The following is a 26,260-nucleotide window of genomic DNA, read 5'->3' as shown; positions in this document are numbered from 1 at the left end:
GTTCCCCCTGCTCTTCGCACTGGCGATTGAACCCCTGGCTATGGCACTGAGAGAGTTGAGGAACTGGAGGTGGTTGGTGCGGGGTGGGGAGGAGCATAGGGTGTCGCTTTATGCGGACGACCTGCTGCTGTATGTGGCGGACCCGGTGGGAGGAATGCCAGAGGTAATGAGGATCCTTAGGGAATTCGGGGACTTTTCGGGGTACAAACTCAATATGGGGAAGAGCGAGCTGTTCGTAGTTCAGCTAGGGGACCAGGAGAGGGGGATTGGCGAGCTCCCACTTAAAGGGTGGAGAGGAGCTTCAGATATTTGGCGGTCCAGGTGGCCAGGAGCGGGGGGGCCCTGCATAGGCTTAACTTTACAAGGCTGGTGGAGCAAATGGAGGAGGAGTTCAAGAGGTGGGACGCGTTGCCGCTGTCCTTGGCGGGTAGGGTGCAGTCAATCAAAATGAGGGTGCTCCCAAGGTTTTTGTTCCTGTTCCAGTGCCTCCCTGTGTTTATCCCGAAGGCTTTTTTTCAGGCGGGTTAACAGGAGTATAATGGGGTTTGTGGGGCGCGAGGGACTCCGAGGGTGAGAAGGGTGTTCCTGGAGCGGAGTAGAGATAGGGGGGGGGGCTGGCACTGCCCAACCTCTGTGGGTACTACTGGGCCGCCAATGCGACGATGGTGCGCAAGTGGCTGATGGAGGGGGAGGGGGCTGCATGGAAGAGGCTGGAGACGGCGTCCTGTGTAGGTACAAGTCTGGGGGCGCTGGCAACGGCGCCACTGCCACTCCCTCCAAGGAGGTATACCGGTGAGGGCCGGTGGTGGTGGCGGCCCTCAAAATTTGGGGGCAGTGGAGGCGGCATAGGGAGGAAGTTGGGGCCTCGGCGTGGACCCCATTACGGGGGAACCACCGGTTCGCCCCAGGAAGAACAGGTGGAGGGTTTTCAGGGTGGCACAGGGCAGAGATACGAAAGCTGGGGGACCTGTTTGTGGACGGGAAGTTCGGGAGCTTGGGTGAGCTGGAGGACAAGTACGGGCTCCCCCCCCCGAGGAACACCTTCAGGTACTTACAGGTAAGGGCGTTTGCCAGACGGCAGGTGGTGGAATTCCCGCGGCTACGGCCACACACAGTACAGGACAGGGTGCTCTCGGGGGGGATTTTGGAAACCTGCCAGGTGTGCAGGAGGAGGAGGAGGCCTCCGTGGTGGAGTTGAAAGGTAAGTGGGAGGAGGAGTTGGGAGAGGAGATCGAAGAGGGAACGTAGGCAGATGCCCTAGGGAGGGTGAATTCTTCCTCTTCGTGTGCGAGGCTCAGCCTCATACAGTTTAAGGTGCTGCACAGGGCACACATGACCGGGACAAGGATGAGCCGGTTCTTTGGGGGTGAGGGCAGGTGTGTTAGGTGCTCAGGGAGCCCAGCAAATCACATCCATATGTTCTGGGCATGCCCAGCGTTGGAGGAATTTTGGAAGGGCGTAGCGAGGACGGCGTCGAGGGTGGTAGGATCCAGGTTCAGACCGGGCTGGGGCTCGCAATATTTGGGGTGGCAGAGGAGCCGGGAGTGCAGGAGGCGAAAGAGGCCGGAATTCTGGCCTTTACATCCCTGGTAGCCCGGCGAAGGATTCTCCTTCAGTGGAAAGATACGAGGCCCCCAAGCGTGGAATCCTGGATCAGCGATATGGCAGGGTTCATTAAATTGGAGAGGGTGAAATTCGCCTTGAAAGGGTCGGTACAAGGGTTCTTTAGGCGGTGGCAACCGTTCTTAGACTTTCTGGCAGAACGATAGACATTGGTCAATGGCAGCAGCAGCTTGGGGGGGGTTTACTTTATTTTTGTTTATGTTATTTACACTGGAGGGTCTGAGGGGGTGTATACACCTGTTGTGTTATGTCAGGGTGTTAATGTTAATTTATTATTTATGTACGGGGGGGGGAGGGGTTTGGGGGTTGCTTTTTTAGATTGTGTTTTGTACTTAACCCTGTTGGGTCCTTTTTTCTTTCTCATTTTATTATTGATATTTTATGAAAACCTTTAATAAAAATTTTTTTTTAAAAATTCATAATTGAAGCAGATTGGTCAGTGCACCTGTCAGCCACAGAGACCAGTCTGCCATGTGGGGTTTAGTGACCTTGACATTTGAAAAGCTTGCCATTTAGATTACACCAAACAAGATATTCTCATAAGGGTGTCGAGGAGATTTACCAGGATGTTGCCTGGGCTGGAGAACGTTAATTATAAAGAGAGATTGGATAGACTTGGATTGTTTTCCTTGGAGCAGAGGAGATTGAAGGGGGGACATGAGTGAGATGTAGAACATTATGAGGGGCATAGATAGAGTAATAATAATAATATTTATTATAATAATATCACAAGTAGGCTTACATTAACATTGCAATGAAGTTACTGTGAAAATCTCCTAGTCGCCACTCTGCAGTGCCTGTTCGGTTACACTGAGGGAGAATACCGTAGACAGGAACAAACCTTTACCCCTGGCAGAGGGGTCAATGGCCAGGGGGCATAGATATAAGTAAGGGTCAGGAGAGTTAGAGAGGATGTGGCACCGAAAGGGTGGTGGAAGTTTGGAATTCGCTGCCTGAAAGGGTGGTGGAGGCAGAGACCCTTGTAACATTTAAGAAGTATTTAGATATCCGGGCGGCATGTGGCACAGTGGATAGCACTGCGCTGAGGACCCGGGTTCGAATCCCGGGCCTGGGTCACTGTCCGTGTGGAGTTTGCACATTCTCCCCATGTCTGTGTGGGTTTCATCCCCACAACCCAAAGATGTTCTCGTTAGGTGGATTGGCCACGCTAAAAAATTGCCCCTTAATTGGAAAAAAATAAATAATTGGGTACTCTAAATTATAAAAAATAAATAAATAAATACATTTTTTTAAAAAAGTATTTAGATGTGCACTTCCGATGCCAAAGCATACAAGGCTATGGACCAAGTGCTGGAAAATGGGATTAGAATGGTGGTTGTTATTAACTGGTGCAGACGGGATGGGTCGAAGGGCCTTTTCTGTGCTGTATGATTCTATGACTCTACGTCTTATTAACTCTCCTTATTACTGCCTCAAAAAATGTAATCAAATTAATAAGACCAAAAATCCCCTCAGGGCAAACTTAATCTCCTCGAGCCGGAAAAACCCAGCCATGTCGCTAACCCACGCTCTCGACTTTGGAGGCTCCGAGCCCCTCCATGCCAATAAAATCCGTCTCCAGGCAACCAGGGGGGCAAAGGCCAAGACTTCGGCCTCTCTCCCCTCCTGGACTCCTGGGTCTTCTGACACACAGAAAATCAGCACCTGTGGACTTGGAATCACCCTTACCTTCAGCACCTCCGACATGACATCAGCAAGCCCCTGCCAGAATCCCCTAAGCCTCGGACATGCCCAAAACATATGGACATGATTTGCAGGCCCACCAGCACACACCTATCCTCCACCCCTTCGAAGAACCTACTCATCCGGGCCACAGTCACGTGCACCCTGTGGACCACCTTGAATTGTATCAGGCTAAGCCTGGCACACGACGAGGATGCATTGACTTGCCTCGGGGTGTCCTCCCACAACCCAGCCTCCAACTCCCCACCCAGCTCTTCCTCCCACTTTCGCTTCACCTCACCTATCTGGGCTCCCTCCCACTCCATCAGCTCCTTATAAATCTCCGATACTTTCCCCTCCCCCATGTCATGATATGCAAACATGCAGCTAATGAACACATAGAATAGGACACGACCAATGAGCAGTCAGGACACTCAGGGGTGGTATCTCACTATAAAAGGGATGAGGCACTCACACCCCGCCTCTTTCCACAGACCAACATCTACAGAGTGAGACAGGGTGTATCCCCAGCATCACACCCCAGCACATGGCTTAGAGCATGGCTGGTTCAGTTACACTGGGTTACTACATTTAGATTAGCAGAGAGTCAAACTCATTGAGAACTGTGCTAATAGTTCAATAAAACACATTGAACTCACTTCAAAGTCTGGAGCATCTTTCACTCAAAACTGCATCAAGTGGCAGCTTGTGTTATTCCAAATTACATAACACAACACCCCACTCCAGTTTTTGACATCACCTTATCCTATAGCCCCTGGGGCAGCAGGTGCAGGAAAGTCGAAACCTGCCTCCGCACAAAGTCCCTCACCTGCAGGTAACGGAACCCATTCCCATCGGGCAGCTCGAACTTCTCCTCCAATTCTTCCAAACACGTAAAGCCCCCATCTATAAACAAATCCCCAAACCTTAACTTATTTTTGATTGCTGTTTGTTCTAGATTTGGAAATCCTACTCTTTTTCATTGTCAGAGCATATTTGTTCTGAAATTTACCATTATCCTTGAATGCCTCTGACTGCTCTGACACTGATGTATCTTGAAGTAGCTGCTTCCAGCCCATTTCTGCCAAATCACATCTTAGATCATAGATCATAGAATTTACAGTGCAGAAGGAGGCCATTCGGCCCATTAATTAATAACAATGGCCTTTCCCCAATTTAAACCTTCTACTTCTGATCTATCTTTATCATTTTCCATAACTGATCCAAATCAAACTGAATTGTGATCACTGCCACTAAAATGCTCTCCCATTGGTACCCCTTTCACCTGCGCAGAATAATTCCCTAAAACTAAGCACATTCCTTGGTCATTGTCGGAATTGCAAGAAAAAAAAAGTTCTCCTGAAAGAAGGGTTGATGGAAGTAGATTCAGTCGTAACTCACGGGAGGGAATTGGATCTATAAAGTAACGTCGCAATGGTCCCAGATAGGCTGCTTTCCTTTTTAAGGGGGAGAGCTGACTGGTGGTGATTTAACCTGAGAATCATCACACCTCAGGTGAGGGGCAAGGTTGAGAAGGCAGGGCCATATTGAATTCAGACTTAAAAAGGAAAATATTGAAGGGACATAGAGAACAATCAGGGAGTGGATCTAATTAGATATCTCTTTTTAAAAATATTTTTATTAAAGTTTTACATATTTACACTGTACATTCGTTAGGGAGATTTTGTGGGAGCGTGAGAGACTCACGTTTGGTATGTTGCCTCCCAGGTGCAAGGGTACGTGATGTCTCGGATCATGTATTCCGGGTCCTTAGGGGGAGGGGGAGCAGCCCCAAGTCGTGGTCCACATTGGCACTAACGACATAGGTAGGAAAGGGGACAAGGATGTCGGCAGGCTTTCAGAGAGCTAGGATGGAAGCTCAGAACTAGAACAAACAGACTTGTTATCTCTGGGTTGTTGCCCGTGCCACGTGATAGTGAGATGAGGAATAGGGAGAGAGAGCATTTAAACACGTGGCTACAGGGATGGTGCAGGCGGGAGGGATTCAGATTTCTGGATAACTGGGGCTCTTTCTGGGGAAGGTGGGACCTCTACAGACAGGATGGTCTACATCTGAACCTGAGGGGCACAAATATCCTGGGGGGGAAGATTTGTTAGTGCTCTTTGGGGGGGTTTAAACTAAGGCAGCAGGGGCATGGGAACCTGGATTGTAGTTTTAGGGTAAGGGAGTATGAGAGTATAGAGGTCAGGAGCACAGATTTGACGTCGCAGGAGGGGGCCAGTGTTCAGGTAGGTAGTTTGAAGTGTGTCTACTTCAATGCCAGGAGTATACGAAACAAGGTAGGGGAACTGGCAGCATGGGTTGGTACCTGGGACTTCGATGTTGTGGCCATTTCGGAGACATGGATAGAGCAGGGACAGGAATGGATGTTGCAGGTTCCGGGGTTTAGGTGTTTTAGTAAGCTCAGAGAAGGAGGCAAAAGAGGGGGAGGTGTGGCGCTGCTAGTCAAGAGCAGTATTACGGTGGCGGAGAGGATGCTAGATGGGGACTCTTCTTCCGAGGTAGTATGGGCTGAAGTTAGAAACAGGAAAGGAGAGGTCACCCTGTTGGGAGTTTTTTATAGGCCTCCTAATAGTTCTAGGGATGTAGAGGAAAGGATGGCGAAGATGATTCTGGATAAGAGCGAAAGTAACAGGGTAGTTATTATGGGAGACTTTAACTTTCCAAATATTGACTGGAAAAGATATAGTTCGAGTAAAATAGATGGGTCGTTTTTTGTACAGTGTGTGCAGGAGGGTTTCCTGAAACAATATGTTGACAGGCCAACAAGAGGCGAGGCCACGTTGGATTTGGTTTTGGGTAATGAACCAGGCCAGGTGTTGGATTTGTAGGTAGGAGAGCACTTTGGGGACAGTGACCACAATTCGGTGACGTTTACGTTAATGATGGAAAGGGATAAGTATACACCGCAGGGCAAGAGTTATAGCTGGGGGAAGGGCAATTATGATGCCATTAGACGTGACTTGGGGGGGATAAGGTGGAGAAGTAGGCTGCAAGTGTTGGGCACACTGGATAAGTGGGGCTTGTTCAAGGATCAGCTACTGCGTGTTCTTGATAAGTATGTACCGGTCAGGCAGGGAGGAAGGCGTCGAGCGAGGGAACCGTGGTTTACCAAGGAAGTGGAATCTCTTGTTAAGAGGAAGAAGGAGGCCTATGTGAAGATGAGGTGTGAAGTTTCAGTTGGGGCGATGGATAGTTACAAGGCAGCGAGGAAGGATGTAAAGAGAGAGCTAAGACGAGCAAGGAGGGGACATGAGAAGTATTTGGCAGGAAGGATCAAGGAAAACCCAAAAGCTTTCTATAGGTATGTCAGGAATAAGCGAATGACTAGGGAAAGAGTAGGACCAGTCAAGGACAGGGATGGGAAATTGTGTGTGGAGTCTGAAGAGATAGGCGAGATACTAAATGAATATTTTTCGTCAGTATTCACTCAGGAAAAAGATAATGTTGTGGAGGAGAATGCTGAGCCCCAGGCTAATAGAATAGATGGCATTGAGGTACGTAGGGAAGAGGTGTTGGCAATTCTGGACAGGCTGAAAATAGTTAAGTCCCCGGGACCTGATGGGATTTATCCAAGGATTCTCTGGGAGGCCAGGGAAGAGATTGCTGGACCTTTGGCATTGATTTTTATGTCATCATTGGCTACAGGAATAGTGCCAGAGGACTGGAGGACAGCAAATGTGCTCCCTTTGTTCAAAAAGGGGAGCAGAGACAACCCCGGCAACTATAGACCGGTGAGCCTCACGTCTGTAGTGGGTAAAGTCTTGGAGGGGATTATAAGAGACAAGATTTATAATCATCTAGATAGGAATAATATGATCAGGGATAGTCAGCATGGCTTTGTGAAGGGTAGGTCATGCCTCACAAACCTTATTGAGTTCTTTGAGAAGGTGACTGAACAGGTAGATGAGGGTAGAGCAGTTGATGTGGTGTATATGGATTTCAGCAAAGCATTTGATAAGGTTCCCCACGGTAGGCTATTGCAGAAAATACGGAGGCTGGGGATTGAGGGTGATTTAGAGATGTGGATCAGAAATTGGCTAGCTGAAAGAAGACAGAGGGTGGTGGTTGATGGGAAATGTTCAGAATGGAGTACAGTCACAAGTGGAGTACCACAAAGATCTGTTCTGGGGCCGTTGCTGTTTGCCATTTTTATCAATGACCTAGAGGAAGGCGCAGAAGGGTGGGTGAGTAAATTTGCAGACGATACTAAAGTCGGTGGTGTTGTCGATAGTGTGGAAGGATGTAGCAGGTTACAGAGGGATATAGATAAGCTGCAGAGCTGGGCTGAGAGGTGGCAAATGGAGTTTAATGTAGAGAAGTGTGAGGTGATTCACTTTGGAAGGAATAGCAGGAATGCGGAATATTTGGCTAATGGTAAAGTTCTTGGAAGTGTGGATGAGCAGAGGGATCTAGGTGTCCATGTACATAGATCCCTGAAGGTTGCCACCCAGGTTGATAGGGTGGTGAAGAAGGCCTATGGAGTGTTGGCCTTTATTGGTAGAGGGGTTGAGTTCCGGAGTCAGGAGGTCATGTTGCAGCTGTACAGAACTCTGGTACGGCCGCATTTGGAGTATTGCGTACAGTTCTGGTCACCGCATTATAGGAAGGACATGGAGGCTTTGGAGCGGGTGCAGAGGAGATTTACCAGGATGTTGCCTGGTATGGAGGGAAACTCTTATGAGGAAAGGCTGATGGACTTGAGGTTGTTTTCGTTGGAGAGAAGAAGGTTAAGAGGAGACTTAATAGAGGCATACAAAATGATCAGGGGGTTAGATAGGGTGGACAGTGAGAGCCTTCTCCCGCGGATGGAAATGGCTGGCACGAGGGGACATAACTTTAAACTGAGGGGTAATAGATATAGGACAGAGGTCAGAGGTATGTTCTTTACGCAAAGAGTAGTGAGGCCGTGGAATGCCCTACCTGCTACAGTAGTGAACTCGCCAACATTGAGGGCATTAAAAAGTTTATTGGATAAACATATGGATGATAATGGCATAGTGTAGGTTAGATGGCTTTTGTTTCGGTGCAACATCGTGGGCCGAAGGGCCTGTACTGCGCTGTATTGTTCTTTGTTCTATGTTAGAGATAGTTGAGACGGTTACAGTTTACATGTTATTCCTTTTCGGCACCCCTCACCCCCTCTTTCGCTGTTTCAGGGTCTTATTCTAGGTCCTTTACTTCACCGTGGGTGGAAGCTTGTGGTTTGTCTGTGGGCAGTGCCCTCCCTCTCTCTGTCGTTTGGCCTCCCCTCCCTTCTTTTCTGCTCTTCACGTCCTGTTGTCTGCCTGCTTTTTGAGGGGACTTGCGCTCAGGATGCAGCAGACCAGCTGCGGAACACCGCCAAACAGATGAGACAACAATATTATGCCACCTATATGCACACCAAGAACAGAAAGCTTGAGAAACTTGGCATCACCACCGGCAGCAACCAAGCCACCCCCGGTGCCACAGTAGAAAACAATACAGGGAAATCTATTGTCAACTTGTCAGACTACACCCTTCAACCAGATGAAATCGAAGTCCTCAGCAGAGGGCTCAATTTCTGCACCACCACCAAAATGGACCCCATCAGTCGCGCGGCAGATACGGAGGAATTCATCAGGCGAATGAGGCTCCGGGAATTCTTCCACAGACCCCAAGAGGCCAACAGCGAACCCAAGCAGACTATCAATGAACCGGAACAGCAGACCGAGAGATCTGCGGTGCGGCAACCGAAGAAGAAAGAGTTGAATTGGACCCCTCCGGAAGGCCGCTGCCTTAGACTCGACTTGTATGCTCAAGCCGTCAGGAGTCGAGTCACTGCCAGATTCATCAGTCGCATTCACAAGACAGCCCCGAACGTCACCCAAGCATAACGCAATGCCATCCGGGATCTCAAGACCAACCGCAGCATCGTCATCAAACCAGCAGACAAAGGAGGGGCCACTGTCGTACTGAACAGAAGGGACTACTGCAAAGAAGTATACCGACAACTGAACAACCAAGAACACTACAGACAGTTACCCGCAGATCCGACCAAGGAACATATCCGCCAACTCAACAGACTGATCAAGACCTTGGATCCAGATCTTCAGAGCACCCTACGTGCTCTCATCCCACGTACTCCCCGCATTGGAGATCTCTACTGCCTCCCAAAAATATATAAGGCCAACACACCAGGCCGCCCTATCGTTTCAGGCAATGGGACCTTGTGTGAGAACCTCTCTGGCTACATCGAGGGCATCTTGAAACCCATCGTACAAGGTACGCCCAGCTTCTGTCGCGACACGACGGACTTCCTACAGAAACTCGGTACCCATGGACCAGTTGAACCAGGAACATTCCTCGTCACAATGGACGTTTCGGCACTCTACACCAGCATCCCCCATGACGACGGCATTGCTGCAACAGCCTCAGTACTCAACACCGACAACTGCCAATCTCCAGACGCAATTCTGCAACTCATCCGCTTCATTCTGGATCACAAAGTCTTCACCTTCGACAACAAGTTCTTCATCCAGATGCACGGAACAGCCATGGGGACCAAATTCGCACCCCAATACGCCAACATCTTCATGCACAAGTTTGAACAGGACCTACTCACCGCACAGGACCTTCAACCGACGTTATACACCAGATACATCGATGACATTTTTTTCCATTGGACCCACGGCGAAAAATCACTGAAACGACTACACGATGACATTAATAAGTTCCATCCAACCATCAGACTCACCATGGACTACTCTCCAAAATCAGTTGCATTCTTGGACACACTCGTCTCCATCAAGGACGGTCACCTCAGCACTTCGCTTTACCGCAAACCCACGGATAACCTCACGATGCTCCACTTCTCCAGCTTCCACCCTAAACACATTAAAGAAGCCATCCCCTATGGACAAGCGCTCCGTATACACAGGATCTGCTCAGACGAGGAGGAGCGTAACAGACATCTACAGACGTTGAAAGATGCCCTTGTACGAACGGGATATGGCACTCGACTCATCGATCGACAGTTCCAACGCGCCACAGCGAAAAACCGCACCGACCTCCTCAGAAGACAAACATGGGACACAACCGACAGAATACCCTTCGTCGTCCAGTACTTCCCCGGAGCGGAGAAACTACGTCATCTTCTTCACAGCCTTCAGCACGTTATTGATGACGATGAACATCTTGTCAAGGTCATCCCCACACCCCCACTACTTGCCTTCAAACAACCGCGCAACCTCAAACAAACCATTGTTTGCAGCAAACTACCCAGTCTTCAGAACAGTGACCACGACACCACACAACCCTGCCATGGCAATCTCTGCAAGACGTGCCAGATCATCGACATGGATACCACTATTACACGTGAGAACTCCACCCACCAGGTACGTGGTACATACTCGTGCGACTCGGCCAACGTTGTCTACCTCATACGCTGCAGGAAAGGATGTCCCGAAGCGTGGTACATTGGCGAGACCATGCAGACGCTGCGACAACGAATGAACGGACATCGCGCAACAATCACCAGGCAGGAATGTTCCCTTCCAGTCGGGGAACACTTCAGCAGTCAAGGGCATTCAGCCTCTGATCTCCGGGTAAGCGTTCTCCAAGGCGGCCTTCAGGACGCGCGACAACGCAGAATCGCCGAGCAGAAACTTATAGCCAAGTTCCGCACACATGAGTGCAGCCTCAACCGGGACTTGGGATTCATGTCGCATTACATTCATCCCCCATCTGGCCTGCGAAATCCTACCAACTGTCCTGTCTTGACACAATTCACACCTCTTTAACCTGGGGTTACCCCATCTCTGGATCTGTAAAGATTTAATCACCTGCAATGGTCGCATTCCAAGCATTGTTTGGCATCTTTGAATTTTCACCTGAGGGAGGAGCAGCACTCCGAAAGCTAGTGACATCGAAACAAACCTGTTGGACTTTAACCTAGTGTTGTAAGACTTCGTACTGTGCTTTTTGAGGGATATTTTTTGTGTGGCGCCCTCTGGGCCACTCTTTAAAAGAAATGGCACAGATGTGATGGTTGACATGGCCTACTTTCTGTGCTTCATGGAAATGACCAACAGGTTTGTTTCGATGTCACTAGCTTTCGGAGCGCTGCTCCTTCCTCAGGTGAATGAAGAGGTATGTTCCAGAAACATATATATAGACAAATTCAAAGATGCCAAACAATGCTTGGAATGCGAGCATTAGCAGGTGATTAAATCTTTACAGATCCAGAGATGGGGTAACCCCAGGTTAAAGAGGTGTGAATTGTATCAAGCCAGGACAGTTGGTAGGATTTTGCAGGCCAGATGGTGGGGGATGAATGTAATGCGACATGAATCCCAGGTCCCGGTTGAGACCGTTCTCCAAGGCGGCCTTCAGGACGCGCGACAATGCAGAATCGCCGAGCAGAAACTTATAGTTCCGCACACATGAGTGCGGCCTCAACCGGGACCTGGGATTCATGTCGCATTACATTCATCCCCATCTGGCCTGCGAAATCCTTCCAACTGTCCTGGCTTGATACAATTCACACCTCTTTAACCTGGGGTTACCCCATCTCTGGATCTGTAAAGATTTAATCACCTGCTAATGGTCGCATTCCAAGCATTGTTTGGCATCTTTGAATTTGTCTATATCTGTGTTTCTGGAACATACCTCTTCATTCACCTGAGGAAGGAGCAGCGCTCCGAAAGCTAGTGACATCGAAACAAACCTGTTGGACTTTAACCTGGTGTTGTAAGACTTCGTACTGTGCTTTTTGAGGGATATTTTTTGTGTGGTGCCCTCTGGGCCACTCTTTAAAAGAAATGGCACAGATGTGATGGTTGACATGACCTACCTTCTGTGCTTCATGGAAATGAGTACATATATAGTTAAAAAAAAGTAATGAGGGTTTCCGGGTGCGGCGATGACCAGCTGAGTCGCACGTTTCGGCAGCTCCCTGTGAAACGGACTTTTGGGCTCTTGATAGGAGCCCCAACGGCAATTTTAACGGCTGAAAACACCGTGCGGTAAACCAGAAGGGTGTTCCCCCTGGACACGGATGGAAAAAGGAGAGGAAAGTGGCTGGATTGCAGCGGATCCTTTGGAACAACGGCAAGGAAGGCAAGCAGAAACCAAGATGGCGTCGGAAGGTGGCAGTTTCATATGGGGCCCTGAACAACAAGGGTTTTTGAAACGCTGCGTGGAGGAGATAAAAAAGGAAATGAAGAAAGAGTTGTTGGCCCCGATATTACAGGCGATTGAAGGGCTGAAAGAGGAACAAAAGACCCAGGAGCAGGAGCTTTGGGTCGTGAAGGCGAAAGCAGCAGAGAATGAAAACGACATACAGGGCCTGGTGGTGAAGTCGGAGATACAGGAGGCACACCAGAAACGATCTGTGGAGAGGTTGGAGGCACTGGAAAATAACGCAAGGAGGAACAACTTGAGGATTCTTGGCCTTCCTGAAGGTGTGGAGGGGGCGGACGTCGGGGCATATGTGAGCACGATGCTGCACACGTTAATGGGAGTGGAGGCCCCGACGGGTCCGTTGGAGGTGGAGGGAGCATACCGAGTTATGGTGCGAGGACCGAGAGCAGGAGAAGCTCCCAGAGCCATAGTGGTGAGATTTCTCCGTTTTAAGGATAGAGAAATGGTCCTTAGATGGGCGAAGAAAACTCGGTGTAGTAAATGGGAGAACGCGGTGATCCGCGTCTATCAAGATTGGAGTGCAGAGGTGGCGAGAAGGAGGGCGAGCTTTAATCGGGCCAAAGCGGTACTTCACAAAAAAAAGATAAAGTTTGGAATGCTGCAACCGGCAAGACTGTGGGTCACATATCAAGGGAGGCACCACTACTTTGAGACGGCGGATGAAGCGTGGACATTTATTGTAGAAGAAAAATTGGAATGATTGGACTACGAAAATGAACGTTTGGACAAAGTGGTGGGACGAGTGGGGGGGGGGGGCGAAGAGGGATTGTATGATTAATCCTGCGGTATGGTAACTTTTCTTTCTCCCACAGGTGGTGATGGGGGGAGGTGGGGAGGGAGAGGAGATGGGGCGTTGGCCATGGGAGGCGGGGCCGAGGGAGAGGCGCGGGCTTGGTTCCCGCGCTATGATAATTATGGCGGGAATAGAGAAGCAGGAAGGAGGGGGCGCCGCACGGGGCGAGCCGTGATCACGGGGGGAAGCCGAGGTCAGCCAGAGTTTGCTGACTTCTGGGAGCAACATGGGGGGAGTAATTACGCTAGCGGGGGGTCTAGCGGGGGTGGGGGGGGGAGGGGGGAATTACTGGGTTGCTGCTGCTGGGGAAAGGGGGGAGTGGGTGCGGGAAAGGATGGGCGGGGGGGCACCGTCTGGGAGAAATACAGCCGCGTGGGAACTGGGCGAGAAGCTGGAAAAAGATGATGGCTAACCGGCAAAGGGGGGGGGGGGGGGGTGGGAAGCCCCCCAACTCGGCTGATCACGTGGAACGTGAGGGGCTTAACGGGCCGATAAAGAGGGCACGAGTACTCGCACACCTTAAGAAACTTAAAGCAGATGTGGTCATGTTACAGGAAACGCACCTGAAACTGATAGATCAGGTTAGGTTGCGCAAAGGATGGGTAGGGCAGGTGTTCCATTCGGGGCTGGATGCGAAAAACAGGGGGGTGGCTATATTAGTGGGGAAGCGGGTAATGTTCGAGGCAAAGACTATAGTGGCGGATAACGGGGGCAGATACGTGATGGTGAGTGGCAAATTACAGGGAGAGATGGTGGTGTTGGTAAACGTGTATGCCCCGAATTGGGACGATGCCAATTTTATGAGGTGAATGCTAGGACGCATCCCAGACCTAGAGACCGGAAAGCTGATAATGGGGGGAGACTTTAACACGGTGTTGGAACCAAGGCTGGATAGGTCGAAGTCCAGGACTGGTAGGAGGCCGGCAGCAGCCAAGGTGCTTAAGGATTTTATGGAGCAGATGGGAGGGGTGGACCCGTGGAGATTCAGTAGACCTAGGAGTAAGGAGTTCTCGTTTTTCTCCTATGTCCATAAAGTCTATTCACGCATAGACTTTTTTGTGTTGGGTAGGGCATTGATCCCGAGGGTGAGGGGAACGGAATATACGGCTATAGCCATTTCGGATCATGCCCCACACTGGGTAGACTTGGAGATAGGGGAGGAAACAAGAGGGCGTCCACCCTGGAGAATGGACATGGGACTAATGGCGGATGAGGGGGTGTGCTTAAGGGTGAGGGGATGCATTGAAAAGTACTTGGAACTCAATGACAATGGGGAGGTTCAGGTGGGAGTGGTCTGGGAGGCGTTGAAGGCGGTGGTTAGGAGGGAGCTGATATCAATAAGGACACATAAAGGGAAGCAGGAGAGTAAGGAACGGGAGCGGTTGTTGCAAGAACTTTTGAGGGTGGACAGACAGTATGCGGAAGCACCGGAGGAGGGACTGTATAGGGAAAGGCAAAGGCTGCATGTGGAATTTGACTTGCTGACCACAGGCACTGCAGAGGCACAATGGAGGAAGGCGCAGGGTGTACAGTATGAATATGGAGAGAAGGCGAGCAGATTGCTGGCACACCAATTGAGGAAAAGGGGAGCAGCGAGGGAAATAGGGGGGGTGAGAGACGAAGATGGAGAGACGGAGCGGGGAGCGGAGAGAGTGAATGAAGTGTTTAAGACATTTTATAAAAAATTGTATGAAGCTCAACCCCCGGATGGGAGGGAGAGAATGATGGAGTTTTTGGATCGGCTGGAAATTCCCAAGGTGGAAGAGCAGGAAAGGATGGGATTGGGAGCACAGATCACGGTAGAAGAAGTGGTGAAAGGAATTAGGAACATGCAGACGGGAAAGGCCCCGGGACCGGACGGATTCCCAGTTGAATTTTACAGAAAATATTTGGACTTGCTCGCCCCGCTACTGACGAGGACCTTCAACGAGGCAAAGGAAAGGGGACAACTGCCCCCGACTATGTCAGAAGCAACGATATCGCTTCTTTTAAAGAAGGAAAAGGATCCGCTACAGTGCGGGTCCTACAGACCAATCTCCCTCCTCAATGTAGATGCCAAGGTCTTGGCCAAGGTAATGGCAATGAGAATAGAGGAATGTGTCCCGGGGGTGGTTCATGAGGACCAAACTGGGTTTGTGAAGGGGAGACAGCTGAACACGAACATACGGAGGTTGTTAGGGGTAATGATGATGGCCCCACCAGAGGGTGAAACGGAGATAGTAGTGGCGATGGATGCCGAGAAAGCATTTGATAGAGTGGAGTGGGATTATCTGTGGGAGGTGTTGAGGAGATTTGGGCTCGGAGAGGGGTATGTTAGATGGGTGCAGCTGTTGTATAGGGCCCCAGTGGCGAGTGTGGTCACGAATGGACGGGGATCGGCATATTTTCGGCTCCATAGAGGGACAAGGCAGGGATGTCCTCTGTCCCCATTACTGTTTGCACTGGCGATTGAGCCCCTGGCGATAGCGCTGAGAGGTTCCAAGGGATGGAGGGGAATACTTAGGGGAGGAGAAGAACACCGGGTATCTTTATATGCGGATGATCTGCTACTATATGTGGCGGATCCAGCGGAGGGGATGCCAGAAATAATGCGGATACTTGGGGAGTTTGGGGATTTTTCAGGGTATAAATTGAACATGGGAAAGAGTGAGCTGTTTGTGGTGCATCCAGGGGAGCAGAGTAGAGAAATAGAAGACCTACCGTTGAGGAAGGTAACAAGAGACTTTCGTTACCTGGGGATCCAGATAGCTAAGAATTGGGGCACATTGCACAGGCTAAATTTGACGCGGTTGGTGGAACAGATGGAGGAAGATTTCAAGAGATGGGATATGGTAGCATTGTCAATGGCAGGGAGGGTGCAGGCAGTTAAGATGGTGGTCCTCCCGAGATTCCTTTTTGTGTTTCAGTGTCTCCCGGTGGTGATCACGAAGGCTTTTTTCAAAAGGATAGAAAAGAGTATCATGGGTTTTGTTTGGGCCGGGAAGACTCCGAGAGTGAGGAAGGGATTCTTACAGCGTAGTAGGGATAGGGGGGGGCTGGCACTACCGAGCCTAAGTGAGTATTATTGGGCCGCTAATATTTCAATGGTGAGTAAGTGGATGGGAGAGGAGGAAGGAGCGGCGTGGAAGAGATTAGAGAGGGCGTCCTGTAGGGGGACCAGCCTGCAGGCTATGGTGACAGCCCCATTGCCGTTCTCACCAAGGAACTATACCACGAGTCCGGTGGTGGTAGCTACACTGAAGATTTGGGGACAGTGGAGACGACATAGGGGAAAGACCGGAGCACTGGGGGGGTCCCCGATAAGAAACAACCATAGGTTTGCCCCGGGGGGAATGGATGGGGGATATGGAATGTGGCAAAGAGCAGGTATAACGCAATTGAAAGATCTATTTGTGGATGGGAAGTTTGCGAGTCTGGGAGCGCTGACCGAGAAATATGGGTTGCACCAAGGGAATGCATTCAGGTACATGCAATTGAGGGCTTTTGCGAGGCAGCAGGTGAGGGAATTCCCGCAGCTCCCGACACAAGAGGTGCAGGACAGAGTCATCTCAAAGAAATGGGTGGGGGACGGTAAGGTGTCGGATATATATAGGGAAATGAGAGACGAAGGGGAGACTATGATGGACGAACTAAAAGGGAAATGGGAAGAAGAGCTAGGGGAGGAGATTGAGGAGGGGATGTGGGCAGATGCCCTAAACAGGGTAAACTCGTCGTCCTCGTGCGCCAGGCTAAGCTTGATTCAGTTTAAGGTATTACACAGGGCACATATGACTGGAACACGGCTCAGTAAATTTTTTGGGGTGGAGGATAGGTGTGCGAGGTGCTTGAGAAGCCCAGCGAATCATACCCATATGTTTTGGTCATGCCCGGCACTACAGGGGTTTTGGATGGGGGTGACAAAGGTGCTTTCGAAAGTAGTAGGAGTCCGGGTCGAACCAAGCTGGGGGTTGGCTATATTTGGGGTTGCACAAGAGCCGGGAGTGCAGGAGGCGAAAGAGGCCGATGTTTTGGCCTTTGCGTCCCTAGTAGCCCGGCGCAGAATATTGCTAATGTGGAAAAAAGCCAAGCCCCCGGGGGTGGAGACCTGGATAAATGATATGGCGGGGTTCATAAAGTTAGAGCGGATTAAGTTCGTCCTAAGGGGGTCGGCTCAAGGGTTTACTAGGCGGTGGCAACCGTTCGTCAAATATCTTGCGGAAAGATAGATAGGGGAGAACAAAGAAGGCAGCAGCAGCGGCCCAGGACTTGGGGGGGGGGGGGGGGGGTGGCCTGAGACAAGGCAGTTGCCAATTAGGGCTAGTTTTTATTTTTTGTTATTTAATATTTATTTATTTGTTGTTGTTTTTGTTTAAATTTTAAAAAGGTCATTATTATCTGTATTGTTACAATGTTGTGTAAAGGATGCACAATGTACTGTGTTGGTTGACCAAAAACTTTCAATAAAATATTATTTAAAAAAAAAAGTAATGAATTTGTGATCTTTGCCATTCATGGTGAAATATCCGTAACAGATTATCGCGTATATTTTACACATTTATGAATAATTGCAGGGTCGTGAGCAGCATTTGAGTTAAGGGGTAACGAAAAAAAGAGGAAAAAAAGGCTACTGTCAGGAGTGGGATTCGAACCCACGCCTCCAGAGGAGACTGCGACCTGAACGCAGCGCCTTAGACCGCTCGGCCATCCTGACTAGTTGTATAAATACCCTTTGAAATCCATTGACGAAAATCAAACCCGAGCCGTTATACAAATTACACGACTTCCCTCTACGATGTACGTGCTTATGTTTTATTAATCCTTTGTTAATCCAAATGTCCAGCGAGTCCCAGCGGGCTTCTCTGATCTGCGAGTTGCTGGTTTGCAGACTGGAATTGAGTTGGACACGGATTGGGCTCGGGGCGGCTTCCGGGCAATTGCAACAGGGGCGCGCGACCTTTTGGAAGGCGGAATTCCCGGACCCGAGTTCCAATGGAACGTTCCCCGGGGATTGCCACTTGGGGCGGCCACGTGCCGCGCCATTGGCTGCAAAAGTCCCGCCCCTCCCTGCCTAGTACGTGAGTGGCGCTGCGTAAATGCAGGCCTGTGAAGCAAACGGCTTGCGCTGGATTTGCCCGGTTGCAATAACAACTTCGCCGCGCGCACATGCAGGCAAGCCCCCCGCCCACCCCAGGAAGACTTGAAAGAGGAAAAAGCGGGTGCATGTTGGGGATTGGAAAATGTTGTCTTTGGGCAGGCTGTCCTGGGAGGTCCGGGTCTCTTTGGCAGCTGCTGCCGTGCTGGGCTCCATGGCCATTTCCAGGAGCTTGGGGGACTACTTTGCTCAGCAGACCCTGGTGAAGTTATTCCGTGTGCAGTTCCTGCTCTTCGCCAACTGCCTCGTGTCAATCGGCTCTAGGTACATCTGGAAAAGGACCGTGTCCAGCCTGCAGACCTCCTGCCCACTATCCTGCAGTGGCTCCCGGTGTTTCACCGCCTGGAAGGTCACCGTCTCGATTTTCCTCCTCCTTGCTCATTCCAGCTTCTTCACCCTGCTGACGCTGGTGTCAGAGGAGCCTCATGTCTTCTCCATGGTCTCCTACACCTGCCTGGGGATGTACATTTTCCTCATTTTCGGCCTCCTTGTTTTAGGGCTCCTGGAACATTGCCAGAAGCTGGTGCCATTTGGCCGGGTTGCCCCTAGCCACAGTCGGAATGTGGTCAAGTTGCTCCTGGTCCTCGTGTTCACCATTGCCTGCACTGTTGTGGGGCTTCACAATGCACGCCAGCCTCCTCTCGTCAAACAGGTGGAAATACCTGTACATAAGCTACCGCAATCATTCCACAATTTGAGGATGGTTTTATTGGCTGACATTCATTTAGGGCCGACAGTAGGAAGGACCAAACTTGAAATGGTTGTAAAGATGGTTAATGAACTAAATCCAGGTATGCTGCATAAAAGTGACTGGAGTCACTTAAGCAATTCATTTTCAATCAGATTGGAGACGTGGAAGAAACCCCTTTTCTTAATTTCCAGCCATATTGTTTATAGTTAGTATGACTTCACGTTCTGAGAAAGTTTGTGGAGCTAGGGTTCAAACTAAAATGCAGAATCTCAAAGGAGATCAAGCCTGGATCATTACCTGAGCAACATTTGTTAATTGGCATTGGGTCAAGCAGATTAGTGAATTAAACATGCGGCTCAAAGGGTGGTGTGGGGTGAAGTGATTTAGATTTTTGGGGCACTGTGTAGAGAGATCAATTCCGTTGGAATGGGGTCCATATAAATGGGCTGCGGTCAATGTCTTGACAAATTGTATAACAAGTGTTGCTGGTAGGGCTTTGGAGTAAAAGGCTGGGGAAGAAGGGAGATTTCAAAATCGAAAGAGAAAAGTCAAAATAATAGAGCAGTGTAAAGAACAGTGGGACCGATAGTGCATCAGCGAATAAGGAATAAGCAAAGAATAATAGTGACAAAATAAAATTTCATTCAAGGCTTTCCTTTTTCTGAATGCATAAGGCACAATTGCTTCACAGCTCCAGGGTCCCAGGTTCGATTCCGGCTAGGGTCACTGTCTGTGCGGAGTCTGCACATCCTCCCCGTGTGTATGTGGGTTTCCTCCGGGTGCTCTGGTTTCCTCCCACAGTCCAAAGATGTGCAGGTTAGGTGGATTGGCCATGATAAATTGCCCTTAGTGTCCAAAATTGGCCTTAGTGTTGGGTGGGGTTACTGGGTTATGGGGATAGGGTGGAGGTGTTGACCTTGGGTAGGGTGCTCTTTTCAAGAGCCGGTGCAGACTTGATGGGCCAAATGGCCTCCTTCTGCACTGTAAATTCTATGATAAGTAAGAAATTATTGGAGCACGTGTCCAAGGCAATGCAGTAATTGAGGGGCTTTTAACCTTCACAAAGTCTGGACAAATCAAATCTGGAACATGAGATTGCAGAATGCTTTCATGACAATTCCCTGGAACAATACACTGGCCTACTTCTGTCCTTATTTTTTTATGTTCTTATGGGACCAACTGGGGATGAAGCTAGTATTGTACCATGAGGCACATTTAATTTGTAACATCACAGTAAAAGATCCTTTGGGGGAGTAGGGGGAAGGGTGGACACAATATAATTGAATTCCATGTTAAGTTTGAGAGCAACATTTGCCACCCCCAAAGAAGATTCTTAAACCAAACAAATTACATGGGTTTGAGGGAGGGAAACTGGCAGATTGGGCAAACGGACTAAAAGGCATAGTGACAAATAAACAGTAGGAAACATTTAAAGAAATAATTCAAAATGTTCAACAAAAATACCATCCGCTGATAAACAAAAGCTCAGTGAGAAAGCCACAGATCTTACTGGGGAAGTGAAGGATAGTATTGGATGAAAAGGAGAGGTTTTGAATGTTGCAATTAATAGTATTAAGCTTGAGGATTGGAAGAATTTTTGGAACCAGCAATAGGTGGCAAAAAGTTGATAAAGGAATAAAAATAGAATGAGAAAAACGTGTCAGGAATATTAAAACAAATTGTAAGAGTTTTTACGAGCATATAGAAAGGAGAATAACCAAAGTAAACGTTGGTCCTTTAGAGCTAGTAACCAAATAAATGATTATGGGAAATGACAGAGACATTAAACCAATGTTTATTGGCGTGATTCTCTGGCCGTGATGCGCTCAAGAGAGAGCGTAAGGCAGGCGGGGAATCCCGGGGAAAGCCCTCCAGTGGGCTTCCTGACAGGCTCCGTCCCCCGTGAGTTTCTCCGGAGTCCCGTGAGACGCTGGAGTCGGAACCCCGCCCCAAATGGACCGAATGACGCTCGTGAACATAGGTCTTAAACCTACTTACGACCTACGTACACTGGATCCACCGGCTTCCCTCGATTCTTCAGCCTCCCAGGGAGACAGCAGCCAGGTGCCGATTACTGCTGGTCCACACAAAACGTGGACCAGATGGAACGGCGGGGGGGTATCGGAGACCCCTGGGTAGTCAGGTAAGTGCAAAATGACGCCCTGGCCCTCCCCTTGGAACGTGGGAACCTTGGCACTGCCCAGCTAGCACCATGGCACTGCCACCCTAGCACTGCCAAGATGCCTGGATGACACTCCCAAGCAGCAGGAGTACTGCCTGGGTGCCAGAGTGGCACTGCCAAGGGTGAGGGGGGCCATGTCCATTAAATTAGGGTGTAGGGGGTGTTTGAAGGATGCGGGAGTGCAGGGCAGGTAAGTAGTAGTCTCTGGGAGATGGGGGGATGACGTGTAAGGTCCTAGATAGGAGGGGTGCTGTAAGGGGGCTTGGGGGTGGGCCTGATGAGGGGGAACCCCCAGGGATCCCATAGCGGGGTGCCCTCACTTGCGGGGTGTGGTGTAGTGTCCCAAGTGTGTGGGGGACCCACAAGCTCACTTAGAGACCAGGGCACCCTTTCAAAATGCCGGCCCAATCTCTCAGTTCAGCTCCCCAGTGCTAAAAAAAATTCTAAGTATGGGCTAAACCGGTGAGAAACTCCTCGGGACCCTAAAAGTGACTAAATGTGATTCAATAGCGGTAGGGAACTCACCAGCAGAGCCGGCGGGAAACTCCCTGAAAAACCTGCCACAAATTAACTTCAAAATCTTTTGGGCGAATTGCGCCCTATCTCTCTTTTCACAGTGGAAGGAACTAAATTAGCCATGCAGGGTAACCAAGGGGCTAATAAAGATAATTAATATCAGGGAAGAATTTTGGAGAAACTTCAGGGTCTAAAAACCAACAAATCACATACCTGATGGCCTATATCCGAGGGTTTTGCAAGAGATAGCGGATGCACTGGCTACGACTTTCCAAAATTTCCTAGATTCTGGAAAGGTCCCAGCAGATTGGAAGTTAGCAAATGCAACATTACTATTCAAGAAAGGAGGGAGAGAGAAAACTGGGGACCACAGACCAGTTAGCCCAACATCAATCATTGGGAAAATGCTGCAATCTAATACTAAGGAGGTCTTAACAATGCACTTAGAAAATCAAAGCACAATCAGACAAAATCAACATGGCTTTATGAAAGGGAAATAGTGTTTGTTAAATTCCTTAGAGTTTTTTGTAGGGAAAGGGGAACCAGCCGATGCACTATTTGGATTTCCAAAAGTCATTTGGTAAGGTGCCACATAAAAAAGTTAATATGCAAGATAAGGGTTCATGGAGTTGGGGATCAAATATTAGTACATGCAGTGGTTTGGTTAATGTTATAAAGCAAAGAGTAGCAATAATTGTAGCATTTTCAAGTTGGCAGGCGGTAAGTAGTGGAGCGCTGCAAGCGTCAGTGCTGGGGCCTCAGCTATTTATAATTTATATTAATTGGTTAGATGAAGAAACCGAGAATAATGTATCCAGGTTTGCTGATGATACAAAGCTGTGTGGGAATGTAAGCTGAGAGGAGGACACACAGTGATATAGGCAGGTTAAGAGAAGGTGGCAAGTGGTGTATAATGTGTAGAAATGTGAGGTTATTCAATTTGGTTGAAGACTAGAAAAGAAGAATCTTTTTAAAAGGTGTAAACATTCTAAATGTTGATATTCAAAAAGACTTGAATGTACTTGTCCAAGGAATGCAAAATGTTAGCATGCAGGTACAGCGAACAATTAGGAAGACAAATGGTATGTTAGCCTTTATTGTAAGGGAATTGGAGTAAAGAATAAGGGATCTTACTACAATTGTACAGGGCTTTGATGAAACCACACCTGGGGTACTGTGTGCAATTTTGGTCTTCAGATTTAAGATAGGATGTACTAGTATTAGATGAAGTCGTAGCCAGTGCATTCGCTATCGCTTGCAAAACCCTCGGATATAGGCCATCAGGTTTGTGATTTGTTGGTTTTTAGACCCTGAAGTTTCTCTAAAATTCTTCCCTGATATTCCCAAGATTCTGAAGCGGTTTGATAGGGGAGACCGACACTGAGAGGTTCCTTTCCTGCCTGGAGAGTACAGAACATAGGCATAATCTCAGATTATGGGGTATAAACATTTACAATTGAGAGGAGGAGAAATTTCTTCAGCAGAGGATGACAAAACTTTGAAATTTTACCCTAGAGAGCGGTAGATGCTCCATCTTTGAATATATTTTAATGCTTGAAATAAAAGCAAATTACTGCGGATGCTGGAATCTGAAACCAAAAGAGAAAATGCTGGAAAATCTCAGCAGGTCTGGAGGCATCTGTAGGGAGAGAAAAGAGCAAATGTTTCGAGTCCAGGTGAACCGCTTTTGACAAAGGGTCATCTGGACTCGAAACATTCGCTCTTTTCTCTCCCTACAGATGCTGCCAGACCTGCGGAGATTTTCCAGCATTTTCTCTTTTGGTTAATGCTTGAAATATATGCTCCATAGGACATAGGGTGCCATGTGTCATCTTTCGTTATGGCCACTGGTGTTTGCTGTTATATGTCTTGACCAACACTTACAGTCCATCTGGCTGAGGGATACGAGTTGAGTTGTAGTTTAGGGATGTAACCCAAGCTGGGGAGTAGGCCATTTTCAGGGCTTGGCAGAGGGGTATCACTGCAGAGGAGGTGGCAGGGATGCCCTTGTGTGCGGGCATATCAGAAACCAAATTAATTCTGTCCTCACCTACGCGATGTGGGCTTTGTTGTCTCTGCCAACATTTTTTTGCCCATCCCTAATTGACCTTGAGAAGGTGGTGATGAGCTGCCTTCTTGAACTGCTGCAGTCCATGTGGGAAAGGTACATTCACTGTGCTATTAGGGAGGGAGTTCCAGGATTTTGACAGTGAAGGAAAGGCGATAAATTATGCTGAATGACTTGGAGGGGAACTTCCAGGTGGTGGTGTTCCTATGTATCTGCTGGCCTTGTCCTATAGATGTTGGTGGTCGTGGGTTTGGAAGGTGCTGCCGAAGGAGCTTTGGTGAGTTCCTGCAGTGCATCTTGTAGATGGTACACACTACTGCTATTGTGCATCGGGGATGGAGGGAGTGGATATTTGTGGAAGGGGTGCCAATCAAGCAGGTTGCTCTGTCTTGGATGGTGTTAAGCTTCTTGAGTGGTGTTGGAGCTGCACTCATCCAGGCAATTATTCCATCACGTGTATGCCTTGCAGGTGGTGGACAAGCTTTGGGGTATCAGGAGGTGAGTTACTCGTCGCAGGATTCCTAGCGTCCGACCTGCTCTGGTAGCCACAGTATTTATATGGATGGTCCAGTTCAGTTTCTGGTCAATGGTAACCCCCAGGATGTTGATAGTGGGGGGTTCAGTGATGGCAATGCTATTGAATGTCATGGGGTGATGGTTCGATTCTTTCTTATTGGAGATGATCATTGCCTGGCACTTGTGTGGTGCAAATGTTACTTATCCCGATTTTGCTTTTTGTCTTCCTCCGTTGTTCCAGTACCCTGCTGTCAATTGTGCTGCCCCTTTTCTGGCCCTAGTTGAGATCAACTTACATGCATCTGGGGTCAATACGAGACTACCCTGGCTCATGTGATACAGTTCCGCTCTGATTCAGGACAAAATTAAGGATAAATTTCTTTGCACAGTGAGTTGTGAGGATCTGGAATTCATTTCTAATGCTAGTGGTTGAGACAGAAGCTGTGTCGGCATTAAGCATTAGGTTGGATCAGTGAGTGAAAGGATATGGGACAAGGTGGGCAACTGTGATTCGGGCTAGTTCCTCAAGGTTAATAGGTAGATGTTGTCATGGACTGGCTGGATTGACTAGTCAGTTTTATTGTTGGAATTATTGCTGGGAAGTCAAAGTAAAACAAAAATAATGACAGTGTTGTCCATTTTGCTGACACCTCTTTTTGTAATTAGCTATTATTGAGATTGATTTTACATTTTTGTAAAAGCAAACGTAATCTAAATAACTGCGTGATTTTCAGATATCATTGTGATTGTTGGTGACCTCACAGACTCTCAGGTAGTCAACCTCCGAAAAGCCACGGAGCCACTGCGACTGCTGACACCAAAATTAGGGACATACTTTGTTACAGGTAAAAGTTCCCATTATTTAACAAGTGACAACCATTGTAACCATGCATATGTATACTTGATAAAAATTAATCATTGGGAATTGTAGGAAATAAGCATTTGGATTATAACAGTATGCAAGATGAAAATTTGCAAAACCGGTTAGTCTGGGAAGGCAGAATTTTCCCCGAGTCTAAGGGTGAAACAAAACAAACTTCTTTAATTAGAAAAATTATCACTCGCCAAACACTTGAGTAATTTGTAAAGCATTTTTTTATACAGGTGTGTTGAATATGTGTTAAAACAAGATGTGCATGGCAAATACAGATACAGACAAAATACCAAACCATGCTGCAGAAAAGTTGAAAAAATATATAATTGACCAACCACCCAGCACTTGACCTAGATACCGGAAACTACAAAGGCGCACCATGCCTAGTCGACCGTGTAAAGTCCTCCTCACTAACATCTGGGGACATATGCCAAATTTGGGAGAGCTGCCCACCGACTAGTCAAGCAACAGCCTGCATAGCCATACTCACCAAATCAGACCTTAAATCCAATGTCCCAGACCTCTTGATGACCATCCATCTGTATGTTATAGCCTGTCCCATCTTCAGGCCAGACACAGCAGAGGTGGCAGTAAAGAGGTAAACAGTTGGGAAGGAGTGGCCCTTGAACTCCTTAACAAATCTCGTGGCATTAGGCCAAACAAGGGCAACAAAACCCCTTGCTGATTAATTGCCCCCTAATGCACTCCCTCAGCTGATGAATCCGTATTCCTCCGCCTTAAACACAATGACCATCTCCAATAAGAGAGAATCTAACTATCTCCCCATGATGTTTAATGGTATTCCTATCACTGAATCCCCCATCGTCAACATCTTGGAGGTTAACCTTGATCAGAATCTGGTCCGGACTGGATCAGCCACACACAAATACTGTGGACACAAGCAGGCCAAAGGTTGAGAATTCTATGACAAGTAATTCGCTTCCTGACTCCCCAACTGTCCACTGTCTACAAGGCTCAAGTCAAGAGTGTGATGGA

At 48.6% G+C, this 26,260-nt stretch overlaps 1 protein-coding gene and 1 non-coding gene across 2 annotated transcripts in view; one reads left to right on the top strand and one right to left on the bottom strand.

Annotated features, from left to right (window-relative positions):
- Window positions 1–17,893: 17,893 nt before the first annotated feature.
- trnal-cag (transfer RNA leucine (anticodon CAG)) lies at window positions 17,894–17,976 on the bottom strand. The gene has a single exon. It is a non-coding gene; the product is annotated as a tRNA-Leu (tRNA).
- A 208-nt stretch (window positions 17,977–18,184) lies between these two features.
- The window catches only part of tmppe (transmembrane protein with metallophosphoesterase domain), a 46,452-nt gene continuing 38,376 nt past the window's right edge, over window positions 18,185–26,260 (top strand). The window contains exons 1-2 of the mRNA XM_072518393.1: window positions 18,185–19,208; window positions 25,125–25,235. Coding sequence (XP_072374494.1) covers window positions 18,503–19,208; window positions 25,125–25,235 — 817 coding nt within the window. The 5' untranslated portion in view covers window positions 18,185–18,502. The remainder of the gene's footprint in view (window positions 19,209–25,124; window positions 25,236–26,260) is intronic.

The sequence above is a fragment of the Scyliorhinus torazame genome, chromosome 10 (assembly GCF_047496885.1).
Source record: "Scyliorhinus torazame isolate Kashiwa2021f chromosome 10, sScyTor2.1, whole genome shotgun sequence".
NCBI classification, from domain to species: Eukaryota; Metazoa; Chordata; class Chondrichthyes; order Carcharhiniformes; family Scyliorhinidae; genus Scyliorhinus; species Scyliorhinus torazame.
The sequence above is the reverse complement of the archived record's forward strand: the minus strand, read 5'-3'. Positions and strand labels throughout refer to the sequence as shown.